Source organism: Rhinolophus sinicus, chromosome 4 (assembly GCF_057876585.1).
Source record: "Rhinolophus sinicus isolate RSI-liver-muscle chromosome 4, RSI-T2T, whole genome shotgun sequence".
NCBI lineage: Eukaryota > Metazoa > Chordata > Mammalia > Chiroptera > Rhinolophidae > Rhinolophus > Rhinolophus sinicus.
In genome coordinates this window covers 73,353,248-73,369,070 of record NC_142504.1, presented here as the reverse complement: position 1 = coordinate 73,369,070, position 15,823 = coordinate 73,353,248, and the positions used below count along the sequence as shown (strand labels likewise).

The 15,823-nt window shown below is 32.9% G+C and overlaps 1 protein-coding gene across 2 annotated transcripts in view; it reads left to right on the top strand.

Annotated features, from left to right (window-relative positions):
• The window catches only part of SMCHD1 (structural maintenance of chromosomes flexible hinge domain containing 1), a 145,980-nt gene that overhangs the window by 85,107 nt on the left and 45,050 nt on the right, over positions 1–15,823 (top strand). For both annotated transcript variants that reach the window (XM_019755744.3, XM_074340261.2), the window contains exons 25-33: positions 702–929; positions 4,447–4,595; positions 5,678–5,766; positions 6,328–6,446; positions 9,167–9,334; positions 11,808–11,933; positions 13,560–13,639; positions 13,872–14,029; positions 15,383–15,498. In XM_019755744.3, coding sequence (XP_019611303.2) covers positions 702–929; positions 4,447–4,595; positions 5,678–5,766; positions 6,328–6,446; positions 9,167–9,334; positions 11,808–11,933; positions 13,560–13,639; positions 13,872–14,029; positions 15,383–15,498 — 1,233 coding nt within the window. The remainder of the gene's footprint in view (positions 1–701; positions 930–4,446; positions 4,596–5,677; positions 5,767–6,327; positions 6,447–9,166; positions 9,335–11,807; positions 11,934–13,559; positions 13,640–13,871; positions 14,030–15,382; positions 15,499–15,823) is intronic.

Below are 15,823 nucleotides of genomic sequence, written 5' to 3'. Positions count from 1 at the left end.
AATTTTGTGTATCCTGTGGAATGCACTATACCTAAATTATGAAAAAATGATGTACTATTTTAATTTTGTGTGACTAAAATCAACTTATGCAGCATAATCCAGCTCATCTTTATTGATCTGTGGAACACTCCTGATGAATTATAAATGTGCCAGCTTAGCCTTCAGGGCAACTATAATCCTTATCTAGCTATAAATAAACTTGTCCACTTATCCCAATGTATAAGGAATTGAAAAAGAACTAGGAGCGTCACTATAACCTCATATCATTAAATAATATATTTTACAGCAATTATTTGTCTCTGATTTTATGGAAAGTTTTAACTTCTTACATATTTTATTAATAGATATTAGTCACCAAATCTGGGTCATGTGATGAAAATTTCACAAGTTTGCAAAGCTTTTAAGTAAATTTACAAATAAGGAGAAGGGAATTCTTTTAAATCCAAATGTGTTAGTTTTAGGTTTTAAGACTGTGACACTATCATTATTTATAGCCTGATGATATAGATGGTACAAAATATGGAATTATTAATACTAGGGTCCTCTTAATGACAAAACCTATGAATGTTAACAATATATAAGATGATCTTCCATAATATTGAAATAAATTCTTAAGCAATGTAAGAGTCACCATTAAAACCAAAAACTATGTTTCAATATAGATTCATTCAGTGTATATTTGTGTTTCCCTCTCTTCCTAGAGTTGTAAAGATGTGGCACCTGTGGAGAAGACTATTAAATTGCTTCCCAGTAGCCATGTTGCAAGATTACAGATATTCAGTGTGGAAGGACAAAAGGCAATCCAGATCAAACATCAGGATGAGGTTAATTGGATAGCAGGCGATATTATGCATAATCTTATTTTTCAAATGTATGATGAAGGAGAAAGAGAAATCCATGTAACATCAGCTTTAGCAGAGAAAATTAAAGTAAGTATTTTAAACAGATTGGTTATTTGCAGGAATTTTGTTTACGTTATGCTTGGAAGGCTCTGAACAAGAAGTTTTATAGGGTAACCTCTAAGAAGGTTATGAAAGAGAAATAATACTGTTTAAAATTCCAGGCTAAATAAGAGTTTTTTTCATGTACTAGATTGAAATGTGAATGATTCATGTGTGGCAAAATTGTACTTAGAAAAATGATTTTGACACTTAATAACAAAATTCCAGTCTTTGGCGTTTTGTTTAGTTTCTTCCTGACCAACTATTTCTGCATTCACAATCAAGATCACCACCTTACCAAAGCTATGTATTTGTAGCTATTCTGAATGCACTAAATAAAAGGTGTTAAAGGTAAACTGTGAAACAATATTGTTAATTATATAGAGCCCTGATTTGCCCATTTGATATTGGCATACCACTCTCTAAAAGCATGATTCTTAGAAAACAATTTGGTTGGTTCTCAGTAACTAGGTGGGCCTCATCAATCTACTGACGTATAAATACATCATTTGTACCATAATAGGGTAAATCAATATGTTGAAACATAACTTATCACTTCAGAACCAAATCAAAACAGTTAGATTGTTATCACATAAAGTAGACAGCTCTAGAACTCTTCTTAATGGTTAATTGAAAGAATAGTGGACAATCTATGCTTGCTCTTTAATAAAAGTACAGTCAATTCTGCTACACATACATTCCCAAAACTCACTGTATTATGTAAAATGGTGTAATAAAAATCATAGGGCTTACAGGAAAATTGGGACCTAAAGGCATAATTTTCAAACCTCATCAGTCACCCATTAAAAAAAAAAAAAGATAAACTAATAAAGTAGTATCAAAAACTGTAACACATTAAATGATTCAGAAATTTATAAACACTATAAAAATATCAGTTTACTTGTGGAAGTAGGTGCAGGAAGGGTTACAGTTTGCAAGTTACTGTGAAGTGGTGAAAACTCCACTAGATCTGGACACATGTGGCTCAATAAATATGATTAGCTGAGGTGGCTGGTAGGTGTTTGAGGTGGGTTATTTTGTATATTCCTGCATGGCTTGGTTTAGTTGGGTACAGTTTTCTGTGTTAAACTATTGTAAAATAAAATTTGCTATATACTAGAATTGTTCCCTAATATTTTAATTGCATTAGAACACATTTTCATTTTTAAACCAAATATTATAGCAGAACAAACTGCTTTTTCCCTTGACAACCAGAGAGAAAAAACTTTAAATCTTGTGTGAGAAAATAATTTTCTAAAACTCCCTGTTTCTCAAAGGCAATTAGAGATAAACATTCCCCCAATCTCTGGAAAGCCAACATTTGTAGACCCTTATATAAGGGATCCCAATTAACTAAACATTTGGACAGTTGCAATTGTGGGACAGGATTTAGAGATTACTTTTTTGTATTGTCATATCCTATAGCCATCTTAAGTTTCCAAATGTAGGATCTGATATTTTAAGAGAATTATTTAACAGTTTCAACTCACCTTATTTTTAAAATCTTATTTGGAATAACCCTTGCTCCAGGCAGTTTAGCTTTTCCCTCCATAATGAGAGAAAGGAGGATTGAGAAAGGAATAATCCTGAAAGGGAGGCAAGTGATTTTTATCTGTATCAGCAGATTTGAAGGTAAGTGGTTCAAAAGTGGTGCCAGAATCCTGGCTTCTGAACTGGTTCCTTGCTGTCTCGTAATAGTGTTTCCACATTCTAGTTTCTTATTAAGGTTAAGAAGAAACATTGACTGGAGAGCCTCTTCTGTATATAACCTTCCTTTTGCCATTCCCTAACCTTGTGGCCATTTTGCCTCGAATCTAGTATTACGTATTTCTTGGTTTCCAAAGATTTTAAAACATGCACCTATTTCTTGACAATAAAAGATATTAAATACTACTCTCTTATTAAATTATAATCTGTAAAGTGGCTTTTGTGGTCTTTGGAGAATTCTCTAACATTGAGGAAAGTCAACCCAAACTGAGCTGGGAATCCACTGAAGGAGTAGCACAGCCTTTTTTTTTTTTTTTTTTAAACTTTTATTTATTTTAAGTGTATTTTTCCAGGACCCATCAGCTCCAAGTCAAGTAGTTTCAATTTAGTTGTGGAGGGCGCAGCTCACAGTGGCCCACGTGGGGATCGAACCGGCAACCTTGTTAAGAGCACAGCGCTCTAATCAACTGAGCCAACCAGCCGCCGCCTAGCACAGCCTTTTTAAGTAACTCCTGTTTGCTTCTTCTATTATTTAAAAAAAAAATGTACAATAAAGAATAATGAGACTAAAAGATGGTTTAAAGGATAAAAAATTGACTAAGAAGATTAGAACAGCATAAACTGGGATCAAAATACTAAAATGTCAGTGATTTAAGAATCACAACTGTAGAAGGCTAAAAGCAGAGAGGAAGTTGAGCTAAAAATTAAATAGAAAATGTTGGAAGTTTAAAAGTAGGATAGAGGGGCCGGCCCGGTGGCTCAGGCGGTTAGAGCTCCGAGCTCCTAACTCCGAAGGCTGCCGGTTCAATTCCCACATGGGCCAGTGGGCTCTCCCACAAGGCTGCCAGTTCAAGTCCTGGAGTCCCGCAAGGGATGTTGGGCTCTGCCCCCTGCAACTAAGATTGAACATGGCACCTTGAGCTGAGCTGTCTCCCGGATGGCTCAGTTGTTGGTTGGAGTGCGGGCTCTCAACCACAAGGTTGCCAGTTCAATTACTCGGCTCCCGCAAGGGATGGTGGGCTGTGCCCCCTGCAACTAGCAACGGCAACTAGACCTGGAGCTGAGCTGCACCCTCCACCACTAAGACTGAAAGGGCAACAACTTGAGCTGCACTCTCCACAACTAAGACTGAAAGGACAACAACTTAACTTGGAAAAAAGTCCTAGAAGTACACGCTGTTCCCCAGTAAAGTCCTGTTCCCCTTCCCCAAGAAAATCTTTAAAAAAAAAAAGTAGGATAGAGTAGGGTAATCAACTTTAAAATATGGATCCAATAACAAATATGAAATGCAAGAGACGTAAAATTAAAATAGAGCTAAAAGCATTTAAGAATGGATTAAGACCAAAAGGTGGCCAGGATGGTAATTATATCGGTGGACATAATTTCTGTTTCCTGAATAAGGGTCCACCTAACTCTCATTTAAGGCCTATATTAATAAGATTCTTTTTTAAAATGAATATTACATCTCAGAATTGATCACATGATTTGATCTATATGTTATTTTTAAACTATAATGACCACAGTTATAATCTTGTGGCAAAACTAATGACTTAAGAATTTTCATTTTATTGCATTGAAAGATATGACAACACTAACAACAAAGACAAATAAGATACTTTTTTATCATAGCAGTATGTAAACCACCATCGTTCTGGTCATAAAGGGAACTTTTTCCTCAGAGGTAGGGAGAATGGATTCTAATTTAACTTTAAGAATCTTCATTCAGTAAGATACGTGGCAGTAGCAAGGCATTGGACTAAGCTTTATATTATTCTTAAATATGAAATTTTTCTCTTAGGTTAATTGGACTCCTGAAATTAACAAAGAACACTTGCTACAGGGTCTGCTTCCTGATGTACAAGTACCAACATCTGTAAAAGATATGCGTTATTGCCAGGTTTCATTTCAAGATGATCATGTGTCTTTGGAAAGTGCATTTACAGTAAGGTTTGTGTGCATATTATATTTAGAGGTATTTCAAAATTCAGTGCATGGCAACAAAAATACTTTTCTCAAAAGCACACATGTAAAAGTTGTTTCTAATGTAGAAAATACTAGTTTCTGTGAAATATGGTAGGTTTTCTTTGGAAAGCTTCACTGGAGATAGTGGCTAGTGCTTAATATCACTGCACCCTGCGCTTAATTGGCCCTCTAGTATCTGTAAGAACTAGAACTTTCATTAAAGGAAAGTCCTCCTAGTGCAAGCAACAATGAAAACACCTGCAAAATGACAGATATGAAAAATATAAAATGTACAATGTAATCAATGTATTGTTCAGAAGAAAAAAATTCTTTTCATTGGCAGTGATGATTTTCAAAGCTGAGTCCAACTAGACCTAATGTAAAACTGACAGAAAAGGGGAAAACAGGTAAACACAGGGTGCCAAAAAAATGTATACACATTTTAAGAAAGGAAAAAACTATTAAAATTGTAATACTCAATATACGCTGACAACAAGATGAATGCAAGCCATGTGTATACATTTTTTGATGCTTGCAGTATATTAAAAACTCTGTCTTTTACCCTGGCCTGTCAATTCCTGGGCTACCTCTTTTCCAATTACACCCTTCACTTTTATTCCTCTACCAATTTCCATACTATTCCTAACACTTAGAATAGCTCCATGTTTGAGATAAAATTGTCAAATGTACTACTCTCCAACCATAGCCAGATCTCTTGATGAGTTATTCTTACCCATCTTTTCTTTCTCAGTGCTCTCTCGTCATAATTTCTTTTTAATCCAGCACAGATACTATAATTTAACACTTCTGTAGTTTTTTGTTTTTGTTTTTGTTTTTTGTCAGTATTCTCTGCCATCTTTGCAAGCTGCCTTTTCTCTGTTTCCTTTGGGTTAGCAGTGATGTTCTATAAATTGAGTTATTTGGAAGGGTGTTGTATTTAAGTTTTAGAAAGTGACCTATATACATACATGTGTGTGCATATATTGTACATAGGTAACTCTTTAGCATATTGAAACTAATTTTTTGTATAGTAAATGATGTAACTAAAACTTGTTAACCAATTTCAGACCCCTTCCTGATGAACCTAAACATCTAAAGTGTGAGTTAAAAGGAGTAAGAACAGTACAGATGGGCCAAGAGCTTCAAGGAGAAATAGGTTAGTATGGCCTGCTTTTTTTTTTTTAAATACTGATACATGTCCTTACATTCATGTTTTGGTATACATAATCTGAAAGGAAAGCTTTGATTTTATATATAATTATTGGTTTGAAATCCATTTTTGGGAAAGATTGAAGTATTTTCACTATCTTTGTCTAGGATGACATAACTGAAATCAGTTTTGCAAAAATAATTTGTTGGAAAAGTGTTGGCTTTTGTTAGAAGTAATAATAGCTATTATCAAAAGTATAATTCATATGTATCCCATATTTTTCAAATATCTAGACTGTTACATAATACTAAATTATTTTCAAATTTTCCTGGTAAAAAACCTGATTACATTAAGGTCATGTTAAATATATAAACATAAATATACTTTTGTAGGTTCTTGATTTTTTTTTTGTAGTGATTATAAAATAAAATAAGTATAATTTTTTTATAAAAATACATAAGAGAACAAAGAGCAAGTTTCTAAGCAAAATTTTATTGAAGTGTGTACGTGTATTTATAGATATTTATATCTTATTAAAATGTGTTTTAAAATTAAACTTTTTTTTAGTTATAATAGTTACAGATCAGTATGGAAATCAGATTCAAGCATTTTCATCAAGTTCTTTATCTGCCTTGGGAATTGCTGGAATTGGACTTGATAGCTCACAGTTGAAAACTACTTTTCAGGTATGACTGCTTTTCCTAACAGTAGGCTTATGCCATTGGTTTATATATAACAAAATTTTGGGAAAACTGAAATAACTGAAACATATTTGAATTTAGTGTTTTACAATGAAAAAAATCATGAGGCTTTACAAAAACGTTTTATAATGAAAAAGTTTGAACATATGCAAGAAATAGAATAAATAGTATAAATAATTCCCATGTTCCCATGACTCAGCTTCAACAGTCATCACTTCCCTCCTTAACATATCATTTTGAAGAAAATTCCATACATCGTTTTACCCATTAATGCTTATATATATGAAGGAAGTTTTTCAAGCAGCTATTTAAATAAAATTTCTTAGTGCTCACACCCTGCATTAAAATAATTGTGAAAGTTTGCATCTGTGTAGTTGAGATTAGCTTGAAAAATAAAAACTAAGGTACATTTATTTCAGTTTAAAATAATCAAGCAAACATAATGTATTCTGCTTGGAAAAATCAAAGACAGCTTTGGAGAAAAGGAGGCTGGAGTAGGACCTTCAAGGAACATGCTAGGCCAGAGTAGATGAAAGAGGAGGAATTCTAAGGCCCAAGTGAAATTGAATCCATTTTAGAACATGTAATGCTTTTAAAAACATCTTCCTTTTAGAACCTCCATTACAATTTTTACCTGACAGAGTAATCATAAGGCTACCCTCATTGTTGCCCTTCCTAACTAGAGTTTCTGTTTCCACTAATCTGTTATGCTGTTATTTTCTTAGTTTTCAGAATACCACTTTTACTATATCTTAGCTCTGTTGAAGAACTTTTAGTAACGGTTTGTTTACTGTACAAAGATAAGGTTTACCCTTTGACTTTCAGGTTCTTCCATTATTAACTTCACCTATGTGTAGATGAAATAAGATAAATGTGCTCCTGCTGTTATGCATAAACAGTCTGCTTCCTATCACTTTATGCACAGACTCCAATCCTCTTGCAGTAATTGCTCTTAAATTGTAACCTGTCTTCCTACATACTTAGTTTTCCCCATCTATTAAATACCCATCAGCATATAAGCATGCTATATAATATTTCTTATCTTAAAAAAACATACCCTCCCCGGCCCCCCAAAAAACACACCAAAACTTCTTTTGGTTCTGAATCCCTATCCATCTATTGCCTTATTTCTCTTTTACTTTTTATAGTATAACTCCTTGAAAGAGTACAGTTCTCTATACTGTTTTTACATCCTTCTCTTCACGTGTTTTTCTGTCCTGTTCTACCTGACCAAATTCATTGTCAATTTTCAGTTCTCATCTTATGCCACCTATCAGACCTGTCAGCATTTTATACTATAAATTTAGATTCTATCACCTTAGTATGGCCCAAAATATCTTAGTGTTCCACCGCACCTTTCTCTTCCCATAGCTCAGTAGTCTCCAGCCAAGTAGACTTTCTTCCTACTGTCATTTTACAATTGATATATACTATCTTGATTTACTGTCAACCAAACAACAGGAGTCTACTCCCAGTCTCTGCCGATAGGAAACAGAGCCTCCGTTTTTTTAAATAAAAAGTAGTTTTAATGTCATTGTTTCTTAAAATCATTTATGCATCTACATGAAATGTACTGCAATTCTGAAGTACTTTTCTGTGATAATTTGAATGTTAGACCTTAGAGAGTGACGTTCAGAATTTTATATTTCATTTTCAAGATTTGAAGTAAAACAGAATAACTTCCAACATGACATAAAAATCACCTCTTCAAAATGGCTTTTGGTGTTTCACAATTAAATGTGAAAGTCTAGGTTAAAATTTATGTATTTTGAACTTTCAATATGTTTTACTAATGAATATTTAATTTGTTTTTCAAATATTGAAAAATTCCTATTCTCATTGGGATTTGGGGGGAAATTAATTTTGATTATTTTGCAATATCTTTTTACAGAAAATGTTCTACAAATAGTTGTTTCAGAACATAAAACATGAAATTTTATCTCTGATTTTTAAAATCTGATGGACTAGATTTGTACTAAGTGGAAATTTAAGATGGTGAAATAATTAAGGGTCAGTATTAAAATACAAATACTATAGTGCTCATGCCAGTGTGGAATTAGTTTATATCATTCAATCACATTGCAAAAATTATAGGCTAGTTTTATTGATTCCCATTAATATGAAGTGTTAGTGTTAGGCATTCTAAGTACCAGAAATTGAGCAGTGACAAATCAAAGCCCCTACCTTCTTGGAGATCGCCTTGTAATGTGGAGAGCATTCATTAGGTAAGTAAGATATAAGTGATAAGAAGAAAAATAAAGTGTGATAAGGGAATAGAGTGCCATTATATAGGTTGGTTGGGGAAAACCCCTCTGAATAAGCTATCCTGTGTGCAAACAAACACCTGAAGAAAAACAATAGAAATATTTGTAAAGAATCCTGCACACAGAGGGAAAGAGCCAGTGTAAAGGGTATTAGGCAAGTACTTGCTTGGCTATGTGGGGAACAGAAAGGAGTGTAAGTATAAATAAGAGGGAAATTAGGATATGATAAGGTAAAAGGACATAGCCAGACTTTTTAGATCTCTCCTTCACAAAAAAAAAAAAATTCAGTTTCTCCTCTCAAGGAAATGAAATTTATGGTGTGCCAATATTGACATGTGTGCAAGTAATCTGCCATTGTTTTACCCAGAAACACATTTCCTGTCTTTTCTCAATGTACTTTTTTATCTCCCTGTCTTTCCTCAATGTACTTTTCCTCACTAGGAAAATACACAAAGTATAAGTGTAAGAGGCATCAAATTTATTCCAGGTCCTCCTGGAAATAAGGATCTTTGTTTTACTTGGCGTGAGTTTTCCGACTTTATTCGAGTACAGCTAATTTCTGGACCACCAGCTAAACTACTTCTTATAGACTGGCCAGAATTAAAGGAGGTAAGTACCTTCCTGCCTTGATTGAAAGAATTTAGTATCACATGGCTTATTAATTTCAGTTTGTCAGTAGATCAGAATATATATATTTTGTAGTTGAAGTAACAACAAATAACAGTAGTAACAGTGACAACAAAAAGACAAAGTAATATGGTTCTTAATATTTCATTATTTAATTCATCGCTGTGTCATTTGTTAAAAAATAGTATGATTCAAATCCTAAAAACATTGTTATAGAAAATTTTCAAACATGCATGAAAGTAAAAATAGTATAATGAAACCCCAGTTCAGCAGTTACTGATTTTTGCCAATTTTGTTTCATAGTTCTCTTACTGACTTAAAAAAATACTTTTGCTAGAGTTTTGAAAAGCCTATCAGATATCAAGTCATTAAACCCATACAAACTATATGCCTTCCTATGCAAGTAGTTAAATCTTAAATACTATCTAGCAAATGTCTGTCAAACCTAGTACCTTTTTTTGAGTATTTACTAAATTTTTAGAATTCTAATTTTGAAATGTTCAGATTCTGGCATTTAGTTATGGTATAACAGGGCTTTACCTGTTGGTATGACAGCTTACATTTTTTCTAAAGGAAGATGAACTCACATGATCATGGCAATAGGTGAAATTATACTACTAAAGAAACAGATCATCTAAGAAAAGTTTACATATGGTGCTCTAGTTTGAGAATGCCCTTTTTGATTTGTGAGGTTAAAAAAAAACAGATAAACTAGTATATAACAGTTACTTTAAAATTTTTGTCTGTAATAGTGTGTTGACTGAGGAGTTTCACTGAAAAGCCAGTGCATCTATTTTTATCTAGGAGCACTTATACTATGTATATTAATACATTCTTTGTGCCTAATGGTGTCAATAAAGGATTTGTTGGTTCATTGTATTATGAAATAATTGCGTACCTTTGAGGCGGAAGAAAATTTTTGACATGTTCATCTTTTTATATGATTTTGTGTGTGAGGAGGGGAATACCAAAAATAATGACAGCTTGTTAACTCAAAATTTATTAGATTTAGTTGCAGATAACATAGAAATCCAGAAACTTTAAAAATAAAACCTAATATTAATTTCTCATTCTGTTAGAGATATCATTATATGTGGATAGGGCTGAAAAGGTAATCATTGAATAGCTAGTTTCCCTAGAATTTCCTAATTTAATTCTTAACCCACCTTCCGCCTACAGATATCAAGTGGAAAGGGGTCACTGATCAAACACCCAAGCATAATAAATAGAAAAATACATACAAATATACACATATAGTCCCTCATTTAATCTTCAGCAACATTATGAAAATTATTATCATTCTTATTTTATAAATGAGGAAACTGAAATCCCAAAATATTAAAATACAAACCAGGACTAAAAGTGGCAGAGGGCAGATTTGTATTTATGAACATTTCGTTTTGGGTATTTGCCTTTTGTCCACTATTTCCCAGAAAACTTTGTGACTAACATCTTGGGCAACAAGTCGTTCACTGAAGGATATCCTTTGATAGGTTGACAATTATATTAGGAACAAAGTACCATGATGTGTTTACATTTGGAAATTGTCAGCAATTTTTTAAATTCAAGCTTCTTAGAAACTTTGGCAGATGGAATATAGTCAACTATAGCCATATAAACTTTGTGATAGTCAAGCATTTTCACTAGATTAGTCTCAAGGGGTTTTTTTTTTTTTTAAATAAAGTCTTTATTCATACACAGCATTGCTTTTTCTCCCACTTTTAGCAACCTCCTAACGTAATTTGGTAACCAACTACCTTAGATAAAGTGGGGGATTGAAGAAACAGAGGAAACATTATTGGTGGGAGAGATGATAAATCAGCTTTTGTTTTTTGCTAGTTAGTTCTCTTCCTTTTTTTTTTTTTTAATTTTTTTAAATTTTTAAAATCTGACACAGAGGATTAGACCTTCATCCAAGCAAGGTTTCTTGCTTGACTGTGTGTTTACTTTGCTATATCCAGTATTAATAGGTCAGCAAGCAAATTCCCAGAATTACACAAGCCTTACATAAAGTAGGGGGCAAGCAAGAAGCATTTTAAGCCAACAAGACAGTCTAGGTTATCAGTGACTAGACCTATTTAAGGGCTAAACTGTATATTACTGCTTCATGGCAGAGTGCTGAAAATTGACAGAGGAGCTAAACTATAGATAGCCAATGCTAAATCTGAGAACCTATGATAAGCTTTTATTTCCTTTGAAGTCATTCTAATATATGACTTTCAGGAATGTGTGCAAGGCAGTAATGTCAAATGCTGTTTTTTCTTTTATCAAATTATTAATCATTTCTATAAAGGATCATTTCTGACAATATAATTAACTTTCAAAAGTTTAATTGATAAAAAGCCATTTATGAATAGAACAGAGATAAATTAAGTGATCATTTTAAGTATACAAGTATAATTATATTGTTTGGCACATGTTTTAGTGTTTCTTGAAATATTTATATCTGTGTCAGTCCGTTACAGTGATTAATGGAAGAGAATTACAGACTCCTCTCATTGTTCAACTTTGTGATCAGTGGGACAATCCAGCACCCATACCACAGGTTAAAATAAATCTAATAAAAGCTAACTATTTAAAGGTAAGTTTTAAATGCCGTTAAATAATTTTTCCTTACTTAAAATTCTGGGTTTCATTCTGATGATAATATCTTTAGGTGTCACATTTCTCTTTCTTTTTAACGTAGTCTTTTGGATAACATTTATTATTATTGCTTAATTTAAATCAACCTATAGATATTTCATAATTATTTTGAGGAAATAAAGTTCATATCTTGCAAGCAGTGTAATAAGGGGCAACATTCTAAACTCTGACTGAGTGTTCATTATGTAATACTAATATTTGCATCTCAGATTAGGATGGGTAACACTGACAAGGTGTGAATGAAGGGCAGATATAAAGACCTGCGGTATGGGTTTAAGAACAGTTATTATTGGGGAAACTTATAAGCAAAAAGAGTCATGTGAGTTACCTGTTCTCTACTTGCCTTATGGAGAGCTACCAGGACCTGGGCATAGCTGCTAGACCTATACTGGGTTGTGTTCTAGGGTTTGGGGCAAGCAAAACATGGCCTTATTACATTTGAGGGCAAATACAGTGTTTGGGTACCAGGAAGTCCAAGATTAGATATTTTACATGAGTATTAGGATAGCCAGCTGCTTACAATCTACTAGGGACTTTGGATGCCTGATGCAAAGTTGGAAGCCCTCCTGTAAGGGAAAAACTGCCAGTCCCTTGGAAAGTTGCATTTTGGCAGAGTCCCTACTGTTGGTTGAAGGGAATTAATTTGTCCCAGCCACATTGTTACCAGGAACACAGAGTTCCTGGGGTTAAATTCAGTCAGACTTTAGTATCCCTCCACAAACACTTTATAATTTTAGTGGATGAAAACAGTTGATAATATTTTATGTAAATACACAGTTCTCTTGAAATTAATCCATTAGTTTGATAAGAATGCCAACAGGAATTTCCCAGGACCTGACAAGTTGATCTTAAAAGTCATACAGGTTATTAAAGTGCCAAGAATGGCTTGTGGTCCATATGGACTTGTTTTCATAGTAAAGTAATCTGGGTCAGAGGTCTTAAACCTGTCAAAAAAGACTACGTTATTGCTTCTATATAGCCTGAAATAGATTTGCTCCTTTGGCTTAGCAACAAGGATTTAGGACCCAGATGGAAGAAATACGTTGAGAAATATGGGTTGAGAGACAGTGTATCAGAGGGTAAATGTGACAGGTGCAAATACAGGACTTTATTTTGTCATTTCACTTTTGGAATATACCTTCAGTGAGTGTTTATGTAACCAAACTTCACTTGATATAACATGTGACTGAAACAGTGAACATTGAATCCTGCAACTTAATAACTGAAATACATGATATTATAGTTTAATTGATCAAGATGAATGATTATTATCCTTTGGATTATGTGATTATATATTACATGATTTCAACTACAGAGTGTGCCAAAACAATGTATACACATTTTAATAAAGGAAAAAACTGTTTTAAAATTGTAATACTCAATATATTCTGATAACAGAAGATAAACAAGTCATTTGTGTACATTTTTTTGGCACCCCTGGTAGTTCCAATTACAGGTTTCAGAAATGTGTGCAAATACAAGTTTTTGATAGTAATAGAGGAAAATAATTTGATCTCTGGAATTTTCTAAGTAACCATCTTGTTTTGTTTTGTTTTGTTTTTAGCTTACTCCTTCAAACCAACAGCATAAAACAGATGAAAGGGGCAGGGCTAATTTGGGAGTGTTCAGTGTTCAGGCCCCTAGGTAAGAACTGAGAGTTTTTTAATAGTTATTAGTATTATAAAGATTGTTTTTTCTTATTACATGCTGAAGTTAAGAATGATAAACTAACCTTCTGTTTAGTGTTAGGCGGCAGATGGAATCAACAAGAGTAGAGAAGTTTCCTAAATTTTAAACTGTATAAATTATCTCAGAATTTTTTGATTCTAACTTACATAATTTGAATCTCTCCCTTCCCCCTTTTTTTTCTTGTTAGAGGAGAACATACTATTCAGGTTAAAGCCATCTATAACAAGAATACCATAGAAGGACCTACAATTAAGTTAATGATTCTTCCAGACCCTGAAAAACCTATTCGTCTCAATGTTAAATATGACAAAGATATTTCCTTTTTAGCAGGAGATACTTTCACTGGTGAGTAATTCACAGTTTTACATAAATTTGTAATGATAATTTGCCTTTTACATTAATGAATTATTTATCCTAGATGTTTAGCATGGTAAGCAAGCATTCAATAACCTTTTAAATGGCAAAGAGAATATTTGACTTAGCCCTGTCTTCTCTCACCTCTATATCCTACATTCCTTTAATGTTCAAGAATGAACTGAAAGTTCATACATAAACTGATAGCCTAAGGTAATTCAGTTTGTGTTTGTTCTTTCACTGAACTGTGAAATTCTGCAAAAGAAATATGAATGCTAAATGGTGAAAATGGGGGTGGGGGGAGGTGCTGCAGGCGGCTTTGTGAAATATATTGCCATGTTATCTAAAACAAAATAGAACCAGGATTGTTAACTTAATTTGGATGGAAATAGATCACAGCAAAATTTATAAATAAAGATATTTCAGAACAATAAACATTTACTAAATACCTGCTATGTCCAGGTACTATACAGGACTTTTAATTCCAGTAACGAATATGACAGTGTTCAATGAGTTCAGTCTAATGTGGGAGACAATCAGTAAGCAAATAATTTCAGTGTAATGTGTTAGGTGCCAAGTCAACAAGAAATAGTATTTGTTTTATACAGGTAATTTTATTGAAAACTTCTGCTTTTTTGAAGGGATGAGTCCTGTACATATAAGCAGTTGAAAGAAGCAGACCAAAAAGTTTAGATTCAAAAATTTACAATAATTTTTAATAATTACATTACATATGTGCATAGCTTTTATGCTCAGACTTTTAAATCTGTTTGGGGAGATAAGACCTATTTCTTTTGATTACAAATTTGTAACAGATGCCAAGTGAATGTTTCAGATAATAAACATAACAGAATATTATATTTAGTAATAGTTTAGCTACTGAATGCTTTGAAAATCATAAAAGAAAGGAAACATTTGTGTTCTTGGAATACATAAAGCATATGGATTTATGACCAGTTGCCCAAATTCTAAGATGCTGAGTACTCACATTCTAACATTTTTGGTCTTGTGTGGTAGAACTTACAGCATGGCCAACTGAAAATAAGACAAGGGACTATTCAATAGCAACGATGTATACATTACATTTTGGGGGAGATTTAGCAATGGAGTTGTCTGTCATGATTAGTAAGTTTTATAGACATATTGTTAGGAAATGCTGATTAAAGACTAGTGTTATTTTCTTCATCAGAATTACATTAACATTTAAACAAGTTGTATGCTTTAAGAAAAATAAATGATGTTGAACAAAACAATGTTATTCAAGGACCTACTGTGCAATTATTGAGCTAAATCTATTAATTGAACTAGAACAAAAATAATTTTTTTTAATGTTCACTGTGACAGATTTTATGATTACTGTTGTTTCTGAAGATGATAGTATCATTAAAAATATTAATCCAGGACGTATTTCCATGAAAATGTGGAAGCTCTCTAACAATGGGAACCGACCACCAGCAAATGTGAGTCATGGAAAATATTTTAGAAATTAAAAAGAGCTCTTGCATTTAACTGAAAATTAAATGTAATTTAAGTAAAAATGCAGTGTGTATATTCTGGAGAACTAGAAATTAACTCACTCCATCAATTGGGATTAAAAAAAAAAATAGAGTATGTTTCAAAATTAAGTGTTGACGCGATTGAAAAAGAATGGCCTACATTGTGATATTGCTAACACTTTAAGATGCTTTACACTATGAAATTATCTTGTCTAAAGGACAGTGGCACAAGGCAGAAAGCATTAAATATCACTAAGATAATACAAAAAATGAGATAGTAGAGAGATGC